Source organism: Quercus suber, unplaced genomic scaffold (assembly GCF_002906115.3).
Source record: "Quercus suber isolate HL8 unplaced genomic scaffold, Cork oak 2.0 scaffold_623, whole genome shotgun sequence".
Classification (NCBI taxonomy): domain Eukaryota; kingdom Viridiplantae; phylum Streptophyta; class Magnoliopsida; order Fagales; family Fagaceae; genus Quercus; species Quercus suber.
The window spans coordinates 314,315-337,449 of record NW_027070066.1 but is presented as its reverse complement, the minus strand read 5'-3'; the positions used below and the strand labels follow the sequence as shown (position 1 = coordinate 337,449).

Here is a 23,135-nt window from a genome sequence, read left to right as displayed (position 1 = left end):
AAAGAATGTAGCATAAAGTTATTTACACTACATATCATACAGATCCATCCAATTGTGCATGCAAGCGGACACACAATGAAATTAGGAATGTCGCATAAATTCATTACTACATATCTTTTAAATCTATCCCTCCCCAAAAAAAAAAAAAAAGGAGCTATAACTACCAGTTTCCCCTAGTGGATGCACATTAAAGAAGACTGTCCACCTCTACTCTCAAAAATCTAATCAATCTCATCAGCTCCTAAACGTCCAGCACTCTCCTCCAATGAAGCCTCCACCAAGGCAACAACTCAGACAAGTCTGCCCTCAACCTAGTAGCCCAACAACCTTCACTATCAAAAGACTCAAATCAACGACAACAAACGGTCTACTATTGAACACATCAGAAAAACCTCGACATACACAAATTTTTTTTAAAGTAGAGAAATCCTCAATCTTTGCAATTTGAAAGTTAAATGCACCAACACCTTAATAAAATTATTATTTTTGTTGCATTGCTTCATTTCAAAGTTAACTTAGGATTTTGTTATTGGGTTAGGGATATTTCTTGAGTGGGTCTCGTAGGTAATATTGGTGAGACCAAGTACACTAAAGAAGTGGACAAGAGGATGCAAAACTTTTTCATCCACAATTGTTAGATAAGACAATAAACAAAGGCATGCAGATCAAATCACAGTTCACTGACATTGGAGCAATGCATCCTAAGCAGCTGGGCAGCATTGTTATACAGAATGTTGCAATTGGGTGAGGTTTTCTTTCTACTGCTAATACACTTACCATATTTGATGCATAAAGCCACTCCAGTTCATGAACACTCACGTCCACACAAAAAACTTCTCGTTAGTATACGATGACCCATTTACAAGAGTGGATGCCCCAACCAACCACAGAAAATGAGTTTGTACGAAACCATCCTAAATCCTCTCAAAATGTTCATCAAGGTTCAAAACAAGCATGCAAAGTACTTCTACACTAGCACAGGATATGATAGTAAGATCATAGAGGGACAAAACACAGTAGTGTCCAATCTTATCAATTTACTAAATAAAAACCAATTTTCTATATGAGACAGTGGAGAGAGTATACCTTTTCTAATTGAGTATTTATTATGGATTTGGTTGATAACAGACAAGCTGAACTGGGCATATCTACTCCAGCCATAAGGCAAATTCGTTGAATCTGCAACATCTAGATACATAGACAAATGATCGACATTGTTCCCCTTTGGGAAGACTAGTATTCGCCTGCCAAGGGCAATTAAACACAGATCACAACAATCAGTTAACAAACATAATCCAACGCAAGGGATATGGATGTAATTACTGTAACAAATGGAGAGATCCAAATACCATTTGTAGCCTCCGACAAAAAAAACATCAGAGTAGAGCTTCTTTGTATTAAGCCTTGAGAAATTATCAATTGTCCAAGTGAACCTCGCAGATGGTGGATCATCCACAGCCTGAGCTTCCACTGTGCTTGTGGTTTCTGCTTGAGCTACTAAAACAATTCACATAAAAATCATAATCAAACACCAAGTTCCCATCCATACGCAAAGAAAAGTACAAAGCCAAAAGTAATTAAGATAATACATCTCAAATATTATATTATACAATAACTAGTGTTAGTTGAGCCTGGTACAAAGATTTAAATTTGATGCATGTGGAGTATTTGGATCAATTAAACAAAGGGTATACTTCAATCAAATTAATTAAAAAAATAAAAAGTCAAATATAAACCCTTAAAATATCAACACCATCGGCCCAATTATTTATGGAGAAAGCATCACCTAGAAATTATAATACAAGAATAAAATCCTCAATCTTGTAGCAGTTTGTACTCAACAAAAGGGATGAATAGCCAAAATAACTTAAATGATTACATTGCAAATATATAGTTCTCCGATTTCATTAGTTCACTTAGCAACCATAGTTGTTAGTATCAGACAATAAACACATATCAAACAATACATATTGAATCTTTTGTACTTCTTCTTCTTGAAGACATTAAAATCATCAGTTCCTCTTTTTTTCCTAAAAGGCTGGCAATATGTTTTTTAATATAATCCAGGAGCTCAAAACATGGTTTAACATCTTTATGAGTTTGTGCTGGGTAGTTTTCATTTGGATAACTCCAATATTCACTCGAGACACTTGAGCTTGAGGAGGCCTGATTAGCATCTTATCTAGGTAACCCTTCTAATGGTGAGATTCAACATCGGAATCCTCATTTCATTCGGACTTTTCAAGATTGGGAACTGGAATCAGTTGCTTCTTTTTCTAAGTTGCTCTTCTTTGCCAGGTAGGTACCGAGCCTTGTAAATGCCAAACAAAAAAAAGGTTGCTTGAGGTTCATTTGTACCATAATACCATTAGGGGTTCCATGAGTTTCCTTCCATAAAGAGCATTTGGATAGCCAAGGTCCCACAAAAGGTGTCGTCACTCTTTGTGCAGGTCTAGGGAAAATCTTGAATATTGATAACCTTCACAAAAGGCATTTGTTGATTAGGGTTATATGTGAAAAAGAAGCTTTGATCTATTAATCACCAGCTACTTCATCGTTCTTTGGCAACAAATATCTGGTCAATCTTTGCATTGTTTGGGCTAGTTTGGCTGATGCCTAAATCTGTGTGGAGCTTTTGAGGTGTTGGCAAAGACAATTTCATTGCCACATAACAGCTAAGCTGTGGCAAGCCATTCCTCTATGTGTTATGTGAAATCTGATGAATGAAAGAAACAATAGGGTATTTGATGGAATTGGGTGTCCTACTTTTGTAACAAAAGATCATATATTGCAGTCCTTGTATGATTGAATGTGTACCCTGGGTGTCATCCCTGCCTTCTATGGTGAAGGATCATACTACAACTTGTTTGCATGTTTCTAGGTTTTAACAGGCATGCTTTACCCTCTCTTTTTTTTAATACGGAATTGAAATTTAATAAAAATCATAAGAGTATACAGGACGTATACAAATCAAAGAAAAAAATAGCAAACTAAAAATAAGAATAGAAAAGGAAACACATGAAACCAGCCGTAATAATAACAGCACAAATATATAGTGTCTATAAAATCCATCAAAGAATATGAGGAGTGAAGGACTTCAATCCCATTAATAAATCTTCAAAAATAAAAACTTGAGATTTGGCACAGTGGACATGCTTTACTCTCTCATTTAGTTAAGAGTCCCTTGTTAATAGTAAGGCATTAAATGTCCCTTCTTATAATGAAACAAGTCTTGAAAAAGGATGCAGAGAACAAGCACCAACTGAATTTTTTTTTGGGGGGGGCGCACGGCGGCGTGGTGGTGGGGGTTGGGGGGACAAACAAACAGATTGCAGATGGAGATGAGAATGCAGAACAAGTGTGCTTCTTATGGGAGAGGGGGTCTTTGATCCCTAGACATCAATATTGGAAACACAAGTGTCATTTAAGCTACAAGGATCTTGGTTTCTACTTATGTTGCAACCAACCAAAAACTAATAGAAAAAAAGACAAACTTTCCAAGAACCCTTATTCTGCCCCTTTTTTTTTGGATAAAAAAAATACTAGAAAAGACTACTTCATGTACAAAGAACACAAAGAAGCCTAAAGAATCACAACAAGAAGATTTTTTTTTTTTTTTAATTTGAAAAATACTGCCCATTGTATTAATTTGGTAAAGAAACAGATTTTCATATTCATATTGTAAATCTTTACTCTATTTTTATTTTTATTTTCATTTTATAGTATTGCGGTGGAAAGTTATGAAGTATATTGAAAAGGACTTCAAAACCTAACCATAAGTGTCCTAAGTCTAATTTGTAGAGACGAAATGTGAACGAAAATTGGAATGTGTTCAACCATATAAGGAATAATTTGGGGTAATAATAATTGAATGGTTTAGTGTTTGTCAAATATACTCTTAGTTTTAAAGTTGATGCAAAAGAAAAGAAAAGAGAACGGTGACTCATATGATCCTATTTGTCTAGTTGCAAATTTGTGTTACATGTTGTTAGTAAGGCACCAAATGACAATATTATTGTTAAATTCCAAGAAACTTGAATGCCTAAAAGAAAGCCAAAAAAAAAAAAAATTGAAGTACGGTACGTCCTTTGTTTTGAGCCAATTTCAGACCTAGGAGTAAATCTAAGCAAAAGTGTTATGGTACTGGTTGGTAGTGTAAGTGATGTGTCAAATCTAATCTCACTGTTAAGGATGCCTTCTTATGACCTATATGAGATTACCTTTAGGTTCTCATTTTAAGTCCGAAGTTGTTTGGAATACTATTATCGAGAAGGTAGAAAGAAGGCTTGCTAGATGGAAGAGGATATACCTCTCAAAGGGAGGAAGTCTTACTTTAATCAAATGTATGCTATAATGCACATTCATGTTGCCAATAGATTGGAAAAGTTTCAAAGAGACTATTTATGGGAAGGAGCAGGGGATACTTCTAAGTATCATTTGGAGAATTGGAGGGTGATTTGGGTATTCACAAGTTGGGCCCTTTTAATCAACCTCTTCTTGGAACATGGCTATGGAGGGTTGGGATGGAAAAGGCTCGCTTGTGGAGAAATAAGGAGGATGGGGCAAGTTAGTTAACGAAGATGGTGTGAGTTTCTCATCAGGTCAGCCTTAATAAGAGTATTAGAGGAGGGTGGGAATCTTCCACTAGGCATATTAATTTTGTGTTGGAGAATGGCCCACAAATCCAATTTTGGTATGACATACGGTGAGGAGATTCTTGTCTTAAAGATTGTTCCTTTATTTGTTTGCTTTATCATCAAACAAGAATGCCTTAGTCACATCGTACTTAAGAGGAACGAGGGGCAATGGAGTGAGGCACTGGAATCCTTAGTTCATGAGACAAGTTCAGGACTGGAAAATGAAGTCTATCGAGAATTTCTTTAACTTGTTATACTCTAATTTCACAGCCTCTAAAGGAAAGGATCAAATTTTTCACTGCCTTTAACTTAGAGTAGAAAATATGAAGTTGAATCGAATTATAGAATGCCTCATAGGGTCACTTTTTTCACATGGAAAACAACCTTGGGTAAGGTCTTCGCTCTTTTTTGTTTTTATAGGTATTTTATTTTAAAAGAATACAAAACCCCACCCGCCAGAATTGTGTATCATCAAGCATTCTAGGAGAACTCCAAGTGAGGATCAAACCTAGGATGTCTAGGTCTACAGCTCATCCAAAGCCTCCAACCACTACAGGTCTTGAACCCATGACCTCACCCACCTCTTAACTCTTATAAGTAGAGGAGATGTGTCAATTGAGCTACGGCTCATTGGCGGTAAGATATTTACTATTGATAATTTGCAAAAGCAACGCATTATGATATTGGATTGGTGTTGTATGCGTAAGTCTAGTGGAGAGAGACAAGGATCATCTACGGCTACAGAGTAGCGGTCCTTTGCATTCGTTCTATTTGAAGGTTCTTGAATTATGCCAAATACATTTGTGCAATTTGCTTCGGGGGGTGTAAGTCTATAAAAGCAAGCTTGACTCTTTTACACATTTTGTGGACTATATCGAGAGAAATGAAAAACGTGAATTACAACCAAACAATCCACGTTACGATCATTTAATGGATTGGATGAGGATTCATTGTATTCATCCCAAAAAAAAAAAAAAAGTTAAGTCTAGGAAGTGACACTAAATGTCAAAAGATTATTCAAAAACAATAATAAAAGCGACGATAACGATAAAATTGATTTGGATTATTGAAAATGAAAAACATATCGTAAAATTACATTTTTGATTCAAAATTCGAGTCAATTAGATTAATTCAATGTGTACACTATCCCCTTTATACACTAAAAAAAAAAATAGATCAATCAAAAAACGCGTATTGAGCGAGAAAAAATGAAAAACATAAGCAGAACAGAAGAAAACAGAAAGTTATCGAACCTTCCATGGGCTGAGGGCCTTCGAGCAAGTCTGTGTTCGGAACCAACATCTCATCATCCTCCTGTTGCGGCTGCGGCTGCGGCTGAGGCTGCTGTTGCTGCAAATAAAAAATAAAAAATAAAAAACAAAAGAATTCAATATCAAGTACTCGGATCCGGGGTTCCGAAAGAGAGAGTTGTGACTTTATGGATCAAAATTGAATTGAATTGAACTGAAAAGATATATAATAGAGAGAGAGAGAGAGAGAGAGCTGTGGATTTGGGAATTACATCTAACGGTGGAGGAGTCATCAGAGTCATGAGTAGTTGTCGATCGATGAATCAGAGACTGAAAAAAGAGAGAAAGAGGAGTCTGCAACAAGTTATGCAAAAGAAAAGAAAGAAAAAGATGGAATGGGCGATGAACAAAGAAAAGAAAGGAAAAGGCCGACTGACTCTCTGGGTTTAGTTCGAGACCAAAAAATAAATACAGAGGACACTTTCGGAATTTACTATAAAAAAAAAAAGGCCACTAAGCGACGATCCTTTTTATTTTTATATGAAATTTGCAAGTTCAGGACTCCGAGTTTTCGGTTTTTACTCGACAGTTCTAAAGTCTCGCAAGTAGAATTTGCAATAGTCTTTTCAAAAAAGAGAGAAGTAAATATAAATATATATATATATATATGTCTGTGATATACATTTATAATAATTTTACAACAAATTTTAGGTAAATTTTACATGAAAAGCTGTTATTAATGAGTAAAAAAATAATTTAGTAGTTCAGATTAGAACAGGCAATAAAATGTGCTACATAATACTTGTTGTGAATAATTGAATACTGTAGTGCTTTTTTTTTTTTTTTGGCAAGTTCAGGACTCATAGTTTTTTAGTTTTACTCACCAAATCTTTAGCCAGTAACTCTAATAAAAAAAAAAAGAAGTAGAATGTGTAATAACAGTCTACTTTATATATATATATATATATTAATATATGTAAAAGTCTTAGCAAATAATTTGCATCCGAAGTCTAATCCAATAAGCTTGATTACTTTTTCTTTTTTGCGTGTCGAATTTGTAATACTGTGGGCAATTCTGCAATTTTGTGGGACCCAACCATTGCATAAAAATATGATGTCGGCCGCCTCTCTTTTTTTTTTTTTAGCCCAGACCCAACCCCTTGAAGAAACACACGGCCCAATCATAACCCGGCCCATCCAACTGATAATATTTTTTTTTTTTTTTATGAAATGAAACTTTTAGCATATAGTTTATGTAGCTTATAAGTTCAAATTAGTATGTTGAACATGGCCCATCTGTTCATATTTCATATACCATGATATAAGCTAATTGGACAGAGAGAGAGATTCCTCTACCCTAAGAACCCACAACAAGATAAATAATTGACCCAATATTGGCTAAGGTCATGTTGTTCTATTATGACAATCTTACTCAACAAGGCCTTGGTTATGAGCCAGCCCAATTACTTAAGCATCAATCTCCCAAGGCATAAGACTTACAAGAAATTTGAGAGCATTTTGACATAAACTTCAAGATGGTGATATAGCATCTCCTTCAATGACAATCTTTGACAATCCCTCTTGACCAGCTAGAGATACAGTCATACACAACTCAATTCAAAGTTTGAGCTTCAATCATTTTAAGTGAACATTTGCCAATGATTTTAGCCCTAGCTTTAATTCCCTAACCTATATAATTCGTTGTAATAATAGCTAGACAAGCTTGTTTGTGCACATGGTTGCATCACAATTTTACTCACTCAATTCTACTCATTAGTCATCACTCAGTAAATTCTGCACTATTTCGTCCATATATTTAGTGGCAAAGTGTCACAATAGACTTGGTTTCTTAACTTCCAAATAATGTCAAGAGTTATTACTTATTACAACCAACAACAAAAAAATGTGAATTTTTTTATTAAAAAAAAAAAAAAACCTCTACTAGAGTTGGTGGGGGATAGCCGTAATGGTTTCAATGAACTAACTAAATTTGTTGTTGCTCTGGTAGCTTCAAACTTGACATTCTATTTGCATCCATGCCACGCCATTCTAACTAGTAAACGATTTTTAAGATTTGGATCGTCTGCAATAATTACTTGGTGCAATTACCACATAATACTAATCGTGAGATGTGAAAATTTAAAAGGTAAAAAAGTAAAAGAGTTGAAAAATTAAGAAATTGTCTAATTTAAAAGCTTACAGTGAAATGAATTTTCAACTTTCAATCTTCTTCATTAGTTCACTACTGCATGATTCAATAAACCTAAGGATGTCAAATGGGTGGGTTTGGAGTTGGAATAATTGGATTGGGTACCTAAAACTCATTTATCCATTTAAGTAATTACTTCTAATCCAAACCCAACTCAACTCATTCATTTTGGGTAAACCCCAACCCACCCAATTATCCAATAATCAAAATTACCAAAATGCCTTAAAACTTCAAAATGACCAACATACTATTAAAATTATTTAAAATTACCAAAATACTCCCTAAACCTAAAAAAAGACCAAACATGCTCAAAAACCACAAAATTACCAAAATACCCCCATAACTTAAAAAATGACCAAAATACCCCCGACACTTAAAAAATTACCAAAATATCCCGAAACCTAAAAATTAACTAATGCCCCCTAAAGCTAAAAAAAAAATGGCCAAAATACCCCATAAACCTAAAAATGACAAAAAAAAATCTTGAAACCTAAAAATTGACCAAAATACCCCCTAAACCTAAAATTGATCGAAATACCCACAAAACCTAAAAATGTCCAAAATAACTCCAAAACCTAAAAAATGACCAAAATACTCCTAAATCTAAAAATTACCAAAATACCCCAAACCTAAAAAATTAGTAAAATACTCCAAAACCTAAAAATTGACTAACATATCCTCTAAACCTAAAAAGAAAATGACCAAAATACCTTCGAAACTAGAAAATGACCGAAATACCCCAAAACTTAAAATGACCAAAATAACCCTAAAACCTAACAATTGACCAAAATACCTCCTAAACCTTAAAAAATGGCCAAAAACCCTAAAACCTATAAAATGACCAAAATACCCCCCTGAAACCTATAAAATGACAAAAATGCCCCTTAAACCTATAAGATGATAAAAATACAAGCAAAACAAAAAAAAAAAAAAAAAAAAAAAAAAAAAAAAAAAAAAAAAAAAAAAAAAAAAAAAAGACTAAAATACCTCCAAAATTTAAAAAATAACCAAAATACCTCGAAATCTAAAAAATGACCAAAATACCCTGAAACCTAAAAAATTACTAAAATACCCCTAAAACCTAAAAAAAAAAATTATTGAAATATCCTCAAAACCTAAAAAAATTACTGAAATACCTCATAAACCTAGAAAATTACTGAAAATAGCCCCAAAATCTAAAAATTAACGAAACGCCCCTAAAACCTAAAAAATTACCAACATTCCCTTAAAACCTACAAAATGATCAAAATACTCTTAGAACCTTTAATTTGACGAAAATACCCTCGAAACATCCAAAATACCTCAAACCTTTATTTTGGTAATTTTTTAGGCTTCGGGTGTATTTTGTTTATCTTATAGATTTAGTGGTATTTTGGTCATTTTAGATATTTTTTGGGGTATTTTGGTTGTTTTAGAAGTTTAGAGCTATTTCAGTCTTTTTAGAGGTTTCAGGGTATTTTTAGTAATTTTAGAAGTTTCAGGTTATTTGTGGTCATTTGAGAGGTTTTTGGTGTATTTTGGTCATTTTAAAGGTTTAGGGGGTATTTTGATCAATTTAAAGGTTAGGGTTATTTGATCATTTTGTAGATTTGAGGGTATTTTGGTAATTTTTTAAGTTTCGGGGGTATTTTGGTCATTTTTAGGTTTTAGAGATATTTCGGTCATTATAAAGGTTTCGGGGGTATTTCGTCATTTTATAGGTTTAGAGGGTATTTTGGTCAATTTTTAGATTTAGGGCGTATTTAGGTTATTTATAGGTGCATGGACACAATTTGGTTCCTAAGCCCAAAAGTTAAAAGGATTTAGGCTAAACGAGCTCAATACAATGAATTTGTAGAAAGTGGGTTAGAAAACTAGGTTCTACTGAGTTGGATAACAATTATAGTGGATCTAGATAATAAGAAAGTAAAGATAAACTAGTTTTACCCAAAGAAAATCGTCATCGGCACAATCCAAAGAGATTAGTTCTTATATATATATTTCTTTTGGATTTGATTACAAGTCTAGTTCCTATTGTTACAGTATTTTTCCCTCCGTGGGGCTTCTTTCTCTTTTATACTATCCTCTTTCTTCCATCTCCACCCTCTACGTGTAGATCAAGTTGTTGGATTTGATCATTATCCCATCAGCACCTTCCTGAAGTCTTTGGGAGTAGCTATAAGGCTGAAAATCACTATTCGGGTATCACTTCCTCATTAATATGGCCAGAGAGTTAGCTACAGAGCATTTAATGCAATGGTAGCAGCCTTTCCTTAGATGTTTCTTACCTTCCCCATGTCTCGTTCCTTCTTGATACTCATCCTTAACAATGGAATTGCCCAAAACATTGCTCTTTATGGTAGGTCAGCCCTTCTATCCTCTGCACCGTTACAGCAGAGGAGAAATTTGTCTTCAAACCACCTCCCTAAACTCTTATGAACAGTCACTTTCCACTATTTACTAACCCGCACTTCTACATCAATGTTCCCTTATTCTCGGACTACTAAGTGTTCTCGGGCAGGGCCCATGGCCCAATATACATTATTGGGCCTATTACTCCTACAATAACCCTTCAAAATTCTCCTCTTTTCCTTTTTGGGAAGAAAAGAGGATTTCGATATCTACCACGATTACCCTACTCTTACCATACGTCATCTATGTCTGCGCAAACATCTTTTCAACTACCCAATGCACACTCTTGATGCTTCGGCATCCGAGACGCACCCTCAATTAATTTTTGAGACTCCATGTTCCCCAAATTCCACGGTTGATGCGGATCCAAGGGCTGGTGATTTTTAGGGGAATTTGAGCAGGAGCTTTCCCTTTTGCTTTTCATATATATACATATATATATATATATATATATATTGCTCAGAAGCTTCATCTACCTCACTTTTTGCACTCTCAAAACTAAAGATCTAGTCCGAGGAGCCTTTCTTCTTTCCCATAAGTAGTCTCTAGTATTTTCTCCTTTTCTTCCATCTCTTTTCATTTTAGAGCCCTTCCTTCCTTGGCTTCTCTAATTCCACCTTGTCTCTCTGTTACATCCCATCTTCATTTCATATGGATAGATTCGCTTACCCAGTAGACTCCCCGAAAGGTATAGAAAGCTTTAAGGCTCAATACTAAATTCCCCAGGGGGTTTCCATTAGGTACTGTAAACAAGGGTAGTGACACAATAAGAGGTAGGAGGGAGAAGTAGTAATCCCCATAATTGCCTTCATAGAGAGAGGGATGAGAATCCTCATGGGAAGAGTCACTAGGGATTACCTGATAGCCTATAAATTAGCCCCACCAAATGTGCCCCAAATATGTTTAGGATCGTAGGTAGCATCAACGCCCTTAACGAGAAGATTGGTGTGAACCTCACCCATCACAATGTTAATTGGGTTTACAACCACCATAAACTAACAGGGCAAGAATATTACTTAAAAACTAGAGAACTTGCAATCAGACTCATATCATGCCTCCTTAAGTCCAACAAGGGAATGGACAAGGATTATTTAATCATCTCAAGAGAGTGGCATGATGGCCTCCATTGCTCGACACAAGAAGGTACACCAAGTGGGGTACTTAGGTTTAGGTCCATTAATTTAACAATACCCTTTATTGCCATACTAACATTTTATCCACTCAACCTTTCCATTGGTACTCGTAATTTACCTTTTCATTTTGTGTGTGCTGTTTTCCAACAATACTTTTGGTTTTTGATGAATTTGCAAATAAGCAATCCGCTACTCCGAACTTCGACCTTATCAACGAACCTGATTTGACGAAGATACTCAAGGCAGAAATCTTCATCCACACTGACGGGCAATTAAGAGTGGCCCACCTTATCCTTGGCTACAACCCAATCTCATCTAACTTCCAAGCACCCAAGTGTGTGATCAAGGTGAAAGACCTGTGCCTACACCAGATCAACATAGCAATCCCTGGTTTCCTCGTCCCCAGCCCCGTCCTAACAGGCAAACAGTAAGTAAAACTGTCATTTCAATGTGCTGTCAAGGAGGAGGCAACCCCTTCCCAACCAACGATTAAGGAGGAGGAACAAATAGTTGAAGTTTCAAACTTCGAGGACGAGTTTGAGGTTTTCGACCAACCCCAATCTCCAGAGCTTTAGGTCGATGACTCTAGCCACCTTCCTCTGGCCTAAGTAAGCAGCATCCAAAAAGATACAAGCGTTCCCGAAGCAATAGGGATACAACCAAGGTTGTCAAAATCGGGATCTTACGTAGGATCGTGGAAGGATAGTAGGATCGTGGATCGTAGGATCAAATCGTGGATCGTAAGATCCTACCTATTTTCATATTTTAAGCAAAAAACCTATTGATAGTGACTTTGTATATTATATAATCACTTAAAATATGAATCCATCCATTAAAAAAAAAATTTGAATCATAAAATGTAATTTGCATACACTACATTGTTCTTATGTCATTCTAACGAAACAAAATATATTTAACTTTTGACATAATGTATCTAAAAAGTTCAGTACATGTTTAATTAGCAACTAAGTACCAAAATATAATCTACACATATGGAAAATGTTTTCCAAATTCTGAGTTCCAAATCTAAAATAAGTTAGGCTAATTAGCATATAAAAACTAGCTAACTACAAATTTACAATATGTAATCCAAAAGAAAATTCCCAATCTAAGGTAAACTAGCTAATTACAAATATGAAATCCAAAAGAAAATTCTCATTCTAAGGTTCTTCTAATCTAATCACTGTCATTTTCATATCCCATTTCATCAACTAAATATTTTAGGTTTTGTTTTTTAAAACGTTAAACTTAAGTACTATAGATTTTTTTTGAGATTTTATGTTGACATAGGGGTAAATTTGGGACTTCAATTCATTATTAGGCTTTTGATAACCCATTGAGCTTGTGGGTTTAGGTGGATTATCTTACCCAAATGAATCCCACTTGAAATTTTTTTTTTTAAAAAAAATCAAGCCAAATGGTAGGATCGGTAGGATCGGTAGAATCCCATACGATCCTATGCGATCCTACACGATCCTACCATTTTTGCGGTCTTGCTACGATTTTAAACTTTTTGGTGAGGTGAGATCGTAAAATCATGCGATTTTACGATCCGGATTGCAATTTTGACAATCATGGATACAACGCAAGTCCAGAGCTAGCCTTCTAGAGATCATGGAGTCTCAAGTAAGGGGCAAGGCACCCGAGGTGGCCGATCAAGCTAAACACCCCTCTCTTCCCATTCCTCATGACCCCCAACCTGAACCTGCAAATAAGAAGAGGAAACGGAAGTAAAAGGGAAAGGATGTGATGGAAGAGGGCCGAGGTGCCCCTCCCAAAGAGAATGAGCCTTAAAGAAGGGCTAAGGTAGCCAAGACTACCCAAACGAGGTCCTCTAGCGATGGGGCACCTTGGGATAGGGGACGTGACCTTTGCACCAAGGTTCCAAACTGGAATCCCCCTCTAGTGTTAGACAGGTCCCCTCTTCCTTCGAACTCCTCGATAATGGACTTCCAACAAAGGAAGGTCGGGTATGTAGCAGACGTTGTAGAGCAGGCCTTACTACTGCCTGACAACATGGCCGATCTGAGGACCATGAAAAGACACGAGGTGTTTCTAGGTCTGAAGAGAGATCTCGCCATGGTAAGTATTTTAAGCCAAGTCCCCTTTCTCTTTGCTGTATTATTATTATTTTTATTATTATTATTTTTTATTTTTTGCCTTTGCTCACTGCTACGTTTCTTTTGCAGGCCGTTCAAGCTACTTTTTGGGCTAAGGAGTTGGTGAATATCACTCACCAACAAATGAAGGACAAGGACGGCAAGCGTACTGCTATTGTTGAGGCCTTTAACGTGGTCGAAAAGAGAATCAAGGAGCTGAACATCAAGCTCACCGAGGCTGACAAGAAGAAGAAGAGCGCTAAGGCTGCTTTGGAAAGGGCAAAAAGGCAAGTCGAGACTCAACGCAAGCAACTTCGTCAGGCTGAGGATGAGCTAGATGTAGCCAAGGAGCAAACAAAAGTGCTAAAAATTAAAATTAAAAAAAATTAAAAAAAAAAATTAAAAAAAAAAAAAAAAATAGTGCTAAAAATTAAAATTAAAAAAAATTAAAAAAAAAAAATAAAAAAAAAAAAAAAAAAAACTAGAGGATACTAAGAAAGTTAAGGACCAGGCCGAACAAGATGGCTATGATGTAAGGGTAGCTAAGACCAAGAAGGCCCTTAAGGCTGAGATCTTGGGGGTATGTAGAACATACTGCCTCCAGGTATGGAATGAGGCCCTCAACCTGGTTGGGGTTGAGGCCTCCTCAGCACTTAGGAGAGCAGAGAATGTTTACTATCCTCCTGCAATCTGGGCACTAGACTCCTTAATCTCCCAGGATTATGCAACCCCCAAGGATCCGAGCTCCATCGATGAGATATTGGCCAAGGACCTTCCTCCTTCCAACAGTCCTCCAAAAGGGGTAGATCAAGTTGGCACAGCTGAGAAGGAAAAAGAAAACCCAAAGGAGGTCGCCTATGAAACTACAAAGCCTCCAACTGCACCTAAGGATTCTTCCGAGTGAGGGGTGGTTTCCCAAAGCCATGAGCTGGTTTTGGCAACTTTCCCCATTCTTGCCAAGGAAGAATCCAAGGGTAAAGGCCCAGCATCCTCAGCAGCAACAACTGGCCAACCCACCAAGACCCCAGCGAAAGACAAGCTTGTAATAAAAATGAAATAGTCTTTAGAGTAGCTTTCTTCTTCCTCTTCTTTTTTTTTTCTTTTGTAATCAATTTGCCTCTTCCGAGGCTTAGCTTAATGATAATTATGAGCTTTTCTTTTACACTTGTGGTATTTGTATGAATCTTAACATAGTTTCTACTTTATTGCACACTTAATCAATGTGACAATGAGATATAGCCCTATTTAGTTATATGCATAAGTGATAACATAGTTACTACATCCCACATGATCAGCAACAGGACAGACTAAACCTTTTAAGCCTACAATCTCAACAAAGTATACCCTTAACTTCAAAAACATACACAATGGTAGAGCATCCATCCATACCGGGCTCCACCTAACCCTCCACTTATCAATAAGTTTAAGGAACTGCAGGTGATAATTAGTTCACAAACAGATCATAGATATACTTGCAAATGCTTTAAATGATGCTCAAGAGTGTCCATTTGATCAACTTACTACAATGAAGGCCTTTGCCATTCAGCATGGCTGGTTCTATTTAATACTTAAACTAACAATAAAAAGTATTAATTTACCCAAGGTATGTGGCTTGAGGAGTCAGGCATGACCAATGTTCTATTTAATACTTAAACAAATAAGAGAAAATATCAATTTACTCAAGGTATGTAGTCCGAGAAGCTAGATTTGACCAAGATTTTGTTTAATACTTAAACAAACAATATGAAGTATTAATTTACCAAAGGTATGTGGTCCGAGGAGCTAGGCATAACCAAAATTCTGTTTGATACTTAAACAAACAATAAGAAGTATAAATTTACCAAAGGTATGTGGTCTGAGGAGTCAGATATGACTAAAGTTCTGTTTAATACTTAAACAAATAAGAGAAAATATCAATTTACCCAAAGTATGTGGTCCGAGGAGTCAGACAAGACCAATGTTCTGTTTGATACTTAAACAAACAATAAGAAGTATAAATTTACCAAAGGTATGTGGTCTGAGGAGCCAGACGTGACTAAAGTTCTATTTAATACTTAAACAAATAAGAGAAAATATCAATTTACCCAAGGTATGTGGTCCAAGGAGCCAGGCATGACCAAAGTTCTGTTTGATACTTAAACAAACAATAAGAAGTATTAATTTACCTAAGGTATGTGGTCCGAGGAACCAAGCATGACCAAGGTTCTATTTAATACTTAAACAAATAAGGTAAAATATCAATTTACCCAAGGTATGTGGTCCGAGGAGTCAGGCATGACCAAGATTCTGTTTTATACTTAAACAAACAATAAGAAGTATTAATTTATCCAAGGTATGTGGTCCGAAGAGCTAGACATGACCAAATTTTTGTTTAATATTTAAACAAATAAGAGAAAATATCAATTTATCTAAGGTATATGATCAGATTTAGAAGTCTAATTAAGAGCCCTGCCCATAGCATCATTACCCAGACCTTTACGAGGCAGACTCTCCCTTTTACGCCTATAATGGTGATCCTCATCACACGAAAAAGACTTACTGGGAGGAGTCTTGGACCTGGGGCAGTAGCTATTATCACTATCATCATCAGAAGAGGTGCCAGAACTTGATGAAGTTCCCCAACGTCGCTCACAACGTAACCTCCTTCGCAAACGGTCAATCTCTAGTTGCATGCTCCTAGTGTTCTCTTTATGAGAGACGTGACTCCCACCTCGAGATTGGCTCCTACTAGTATGCGCAGTATGCACACTAACTTCCCAGTCCCTTCTTTGCTCAAGGTTGAGAAACAGGTCTTGACGTTGGGAACCAATAAACTCCCCTCGATTCGGACCTGAATCTACCATAACTGAACATTAAACTAACTACAACACAAGAAACTTCCCACAAACGGCGCTAATTATAAGGACACAATTTGGTTCCTAAGTCCAAAATGTAAAAGGATTTAGGCCTAACGAGCCCAATATAATAAATTTATAGAGAGTAGGTTAGAAAACTAGGTTCTACTGAGTTGGATAATAACTATAGTGGATCCAAATGACAAGAAAGTAAAGAAAAACTAGTTTTACCCAATGAAAATCATCCTCAGCACAATCCAAGGAAATTAGTTCTTGTATATATTTCGTTTGGATTTGATTACAAGTCTAGTTCATGTTGTTACAGTGTTTTTCCCCCCTTCCCACCGTGGGGCTTCTTTCTCTTTTATACTATCCTCTTTCTTCTATCTCCACCCTTCACGTGTAGATCAAGCTATTGGCTTTGTTTCTTATCCTATCAGCACCTTCCTGAAGTCTTTGGGAGTAGCTGTAAGACTGAAAATCACTGTTCGGATATCACTTCCACATTAATGCGGCAAGAAAGTTAGCTGTAGAGCATTTAATGCGATGGTAGTAGCCTTTCCTCAAATATTTCTTACCTTCCCCATGTCTCGTTCCTTCCTGATACTCATCCTTAATAGTGGAATTTCCCGAAATGTTGCTCTTGATGGCAGGTTAATGCTTCTGACTTCTACACCGTTACAACCGAGGAGGAATTTGTCCTCGTACCACCTCCCTGAACTCTTATGACCAGTCACTTTCCACTATTTACTAGCTCACACTTCTACATTAATGTTCCCTTGTCCTCAGACTAGTAAGTGTCCTCAGACAGGGCCCATGACCTAATATACATTACTAGGCCTATCACTCCTGTAATAAGTTTCAGGGGTATTTCGATCACTTTGCCAAGAAGTATCATGAATGCCAAATGCGAGGGGATAAGATACACACCAACCATTAGAATCTCCATCCAATTTTGGCTCCATATCCTTTCCACAGCTGGGGGCTGGATTTATAGGTCCTATAAGTCCCTTTTCTGAAGGATGTACATGGATATTGGTAGCCCTTAAGCTATTTACTAAGTGGGTGAAACCTGTGGCCATGAAGAAAGTAACAGGTAGCTCAGTGGCTAATTTCTTGAGGAAGAATATAATATGTCATTTTGGGGTACTAAGTAAATTACTTCTGACAATGGCACACCATTCCTGAATAATGATGTACGTCGTTTGACAGAATGGTACTCCATCTCTCACATAACATCGACACCTTAGGCCATGTTTGGTAACTATTTTCAGTTTCTTATTTTCAAAGGAAAAACAAAAAAACAAAAAAATAAAAATTTTCTATTCTCAAGATGAAAAACACGTTTGGTTATTTGAAAGGAAAAACACATTTTCCAAAAACAAAATTCTGGAAATTTGTTTGGTAGTTGTTTTTGAAAAAGTTGAATTTTGTTTTGTTTGGTTAGTTTTTTTCTTTTTTTTTAAATTATACCTATTCTAATTCAAAAAAACGTTTGCTCCAAAGTATTTAAAATCCTTACACCTAGAGGAATTATAAAATCAAATGTTTTGTATATAACATTCAAGCCTAATACTTTAATCATATAAGTAAGACTAAAACTATAATACTTTAATTAAGTGTTAAAAAGGATAATCAATAACTAAAGTTTACAACATGGCATCACTTTCCAGGGAATCAATTTCATCCAAAAAATACATAAATAAATAACGTGGCATCAATGATGCCTATTATTTGCCAACATCAATCCTGCAATTTGATTCCTGTAAGTTGCCATAGCTTTAGCGGCTTGATCAGTTAAGTCAATGATGTGCGATGACTCACCCGAATTATTCCTACCTTCGCCTTCAACAGTAAGGTTATCAATATTGAACTAAGTAAACAAGCGATCATTTTTTGTTGCCATTCAAATGAAGTTATGAATTGTGCAACAAGCTCTCATCACATTCTCTTGTCGACATGGTTTATAACGGGCATCATTTTTAAGACTGGAAATTGTGCCTTTAAAACACCAAAACATCTTTCAATTACATTATGAAGAGAGGAATGCTTATAATTGAAAGTTCTTTAGCACCTTCAAGACGATCCCCACCTCAAAAGTCTTGTAAATGGTATCTCTCAGTATGGTATGGAGGTAGAAACCCCAAGGTGCATGGATAACCAAAATCCACTAAATAGTAGCCATCTAACAAAAAATAATAAGATAGAGATAAGTATGACATGGTGAATGGATTAAACTTGAAAATTGTAAATATATAAGTGAGACATCAATATATCTTATCAAATGGAGGCCATGGGAAATTATTTTCTGGCCTTTGAAGTGCATCTAAAAATACTCGTGAGTCATTGGTTGTACCCTCCCAACCTGTGTAAACAAATGTAAACTTCATATCAAAATCACATGCACACATTATATTATGGGTGATTTTGACCATTCTATTCCTATAGCTAACTTGCTTTGATGCTGAAGCCCGTGCACTGATATATGTTCCATTAATTGTGCCTAGGGCTGTTTAGAGTACCCGATGACTCGTCGGAACCGACCAACCCGACCGAAACCGACCCGTCACAACCGGAATGACACCTCTGACGGGTCCCAATCTTTAGAACCCGACCCCAGCGAGTCGAGTGGCGGGTTCCGTCCTTAAAAACCCGATCTACCCGACCCGCACGACAAAACCACAAAAAGAAGGCTGAAATCCGGCAACGTTTGGGCTTCTCAGCTTCGATCCGGCCACATTTGGCCTTCCTTTACTCAGATCCGCTTAAATCCTCACTCCGATAAACTTAAATCCAGTGAATCTAGCCAAATCTACTAAAACTCGACCAAACTCCGGTAAGCTCAACTCTAACTCAACAAAATCTTGTTAGATCTCGACCATATTTCCATAGATACAAAGGAATATTGGCCAAATATCGTTAGATCCGACCAGATCTGACGAGATTCGACCAGATTTCGGCCAAAATTCGGCGAAATCGAAAAACCTAGAATCGACTGATTCACACCCGAAATCCAATACAACCCGACCCAGTTGATCTAAAACTGCGTTCGGGTCGGTTACGGGTTGAAATCTTCCCCACGAAGACGGTCGAGTCGAGTTCAGTTTGGACACAAAGCCGACCCGACCTGCTCCGACCCGTAGACACCCCTAGTTGTGCCTATACATTTCTAGATAAAATATAAACACAAGTATTAACATATGCGAGCAAATAATATTTGTATTATAAAATGAACAATAATTTGGGATTACCTTGAAATATGGAAAGAATTTGGTATTATTAGCAATATATGGATGCACTTCATTGCTTTAAGAATGACGTATAATGAATTTTCCTAGGCAACATATTGCTCTTACAATTTCCTTAAATTGCCTGTCCACTGTCTCAGTTAAGTGCTGAAAACGATATGCTATTAGCCTTATCCTTACATTATGTTCCACTATTAATAGGAACATACTAACTGCCTCCTCCATTGTAATCTAGCGTGAGTTCGTTAAGAACTTATGTGTTTTCAAATAGTTACAAAGACTTGTAAATATTGGCCTATCCATGCAGAATAACTCATAATATGTTCGAGGATTGCCATTCAATATCTCTTTTATAAATGCATCACCAATCAACATAGAGATTAGTTGAAGCTTCTTAGGAATATGGTTGTTTTTATTCTCAACAAACATAAGCAGGAAAAACATATCATCGTCCTCTTCCTTATTTGAAGAGGATGAACTGCTGTGGGGATAAAAGCCCAAATTTATATATTGGGCCTTGGGCCCTATTTGAAGATGTGGGTACGTCCGAGGAGTAGTAAATGATTAAGAAAGGCCCCGGAATAAAGAATCACATAAAAAAAAGATAGAGGAATATAGTCCGAGGAGTGTATTCTCCTCAGGTGTGAAGAATATCGGTCAAACAAATACCTGGGCAGTTTAGGTAACCTTCCAAGAAGTTCCAATGAAAAGGATGAACTTCAGGTACATATAAAGATGATAAGAATAGAGAAATATCTAAAAGAAAAGCTGCTACCACAGCATTAAATACACTGCAGCAACTTTTCTGGTCGCATTTATATGGAGAAGACCCCTGAACAGTGCAGTCTCAACTACCACCATTCATGAAGAACCAAAGAAGATACCTGATGGAACATATACTCAAGTGAATGTTTAGATGAAGAACAAGTGTACGATAGAAATCGTCTAAAAGAAAACTATATAAATGTAAAAGACGTTTCATGAGGGAGGGATCGAGAAAGAGAGGAAGAGAAGAAGAAGGAAAATTTACTGTAGCTCTAAGAATTGCATTATCTTTTTAAACAATAGTTTATCTCCTCGGACATCAGTTTATTCAAGTTTCAAGTTTGTTTTTGTACTTGTTCATCTTTTAAACCTTTATGAACTGTTGTTTAATTCACAAACAACTCAGCTCTTTCACCTACTCTCTACAAATTCATTGTATTGGGCTCGTTAGGCTCACATCCTACATCTTTTGCGCTTGGGCTTCAAATCTTGACCCTACAATTGGTGCCGTCTGTGGGAAGAGCTTAAGCAAGTGTAAGAGCAACGGTTGATGATGGCAGAACCAGGTCAACAACCAGCAGAATCCAAGGCATCCCAACACGTTGATCCTTTTCTCAACCTAGAGTAGAGAGGTGATCGTGAAGGTAGTGTACATACCACACATACTAACCAAAATCAATCACGAGTTGGAAGTCATATGTCTCATGCAGAGAATAACAAGAACATGCAACTAGAGATTGATCAATTAAAAAGGGAGTTGCGCCATGCAAAGAGGAAGCGGACTTCCTCAAACTCTGATGACAATTCTGATGACAAACAAGATATTAATTATAGGCGGAGGTATCGAACCCCAGCTAGTGAATCCTTTTCTTATGAAGGTGTAGGAAATGACGCTATGAGCAAAGCCTTAAACCAAATCTCCAGATCGCCTTTCACACGTAGGATTGAAGAGGCAAGACTTCCTCGTCGTTTTCATCAGCCAACGTTCACTATCTATAATGGTCGAACAGACCCTGTGGAACATGTGAGCCATTTCAACCAAAGAATGGCTGTCCATTCCAAGGATGAAACTTTGATGTGTAAGGTTTTCCCCTCCAATCTAGGACCAATAGCGATGAGATGGTTCGATAGCCTGAAAGCAGATTTTATTAACTCCTTCAAAGAGCTTACTCAAGCATTTGGTTCCCGTTTTGTCACCTGTCGAAGAGTTACCCGGCCCTTAGCTTCCCTGTTATCCTTGAACATGCAAGAGGGTGAAACCCTGAAAACGTATTCAGATAGGTACTAGGAGATGTTTAATGAGATGGATGGAGATTTTGACGAAGTGGCCCTCAATACATTTAAGCTTGGTCTCCCCATTGATCATGGTTTGAGCAAATCTCTGATTGGAAAACCTGTCAAGAGTGTGCGTCAACTGATGGACAGGATTGACAAGTATAAAAGGGTTGAAGAGGATCAACAACAAGGGAAGGGGAAGGATAAGGTTATCTCTTAAGAGATGAGGGATTTCAGGTCAGATCGTTATAGTAACAATTAACCACGGAGAGATTTTGCAGGACAGTCCAGATCGGAAAATCTTCAAGCAGTCAACGCTGTATTCCGAGAGCCGGTGCATCAAGTTTTAGACAAAATTAAAAATGAACTGTTCTTCAAACGACCGAATAAGATGATGGGAAATCCTGAAAGACGTAATCATAATCTCTATTGCCAGTACCACCGGGATCATGGGCATACCACAAAAAATTGTAGGAGTTTCTGAGATCATTTGGAACAGCTTGTCTACGATGGTAAATTAAAACAACTCCTACATCATTCTAGTGGTCAGGGGAGCCAAGCAAGCTCAGAATCTCGAAGAGATGTTTCTTCAAGACCCTCTTGGAAAATATCAATGTCATCTTTGCTGCACCTGGAAGAACAGGGTCCTACCCATCCAGAGTAATGTCTATAGCCCGTTTACCCACAGGAGACGAAAATCAAGATCCGAAGAGGACTAAAATGGATATTTCACCAGTTCTAGGATTCTCGGACGAAGATAAGATTGGAACCATCCAACCCATGACGACGCTTTGGTAATCACCCTTAGAATTAGGGGATATGATGTGAAGAGGATAATGGTGGACTAGGGCAATAGAGCTGAGATAATATACCTTGATTTCTATAAGGGGCTGAACTTAAAACCTAATGATTTAACGCCTTATAGTTCCTCCCTGGTGAGTTTCAACTGAAAAGTTGTTATTCCGAAGGGCCAAATATGACTACCTATGCAGACTGGTCCAGAGGTAGTAGAGGTAAATTTCATTGTTGTATATGCGTACTCACCCTATACTGCAATCGTGGCTAGACCTTGGCTTCATACGCTAGAGGTAGTTCCTCTACTTTGCATTAGAAGGTTAAATATCCATCTGAAGGCCAAGTCAATGAAATTTTGGGAGATTAATCTATAGCTAGACAAAGCTTAGTGGCTGCCATTCAGCATAAGCCCGAGGCTAAGTCCTCGGTCTATGCTGGAAAAGATTTATAGCAGTTAAAGCCTCTAGCATTGCCCATTGATGATTCAGCCGAGGGTGCA

General features: G+C 36.9%; 2 protein-coding genes across 6 annotated transcripts in view; both read right to left on the bottom strand.

Moving 5' to 3' along the window:
• Positions 1-23,135, bottom strand: part of LOC112041186 (ubiquitin C-terminal hydrolase 12) — a 95,676-nt gene that overhangs the window by 33,814 nt on the left and 38,727 nt on the right. The gene's annotated exons all lie outside the window — the stretch shown is intronic.
• On the bottom strand, positions 953-6,368 carry LOC136064094 (ubiquitin C-terminal hydrolase 13-like). Of its 2 annotated transcripts, none has more exons than XM_065765391.1 (4): positions 6,160-6,368; positions 5,891-5,987; positions 1,350-1,494; positions 953-1,244 (listed from the first exon to the last, which is right to left on the bottom strand). In XM_065765391.1, exons 1-4 carry the CDS (start codon positions 6,187-6,189, stop codon positions 968-970), a joined length of 549 nt encoding a protein of 182 aa, XP_065621463.1. In that variant the 5' UTR covers positions 6,190-6,368; the 3' UTR covers positions 953-967. The 2 variants fall into 2 exon arrangements, with proteins under 2 accessions (XP_065621463.1, XP_065621462.1); XM_065765390.1 differs by having other exon boundaries at positions 1,350-1,497; positions 6,160-6,362.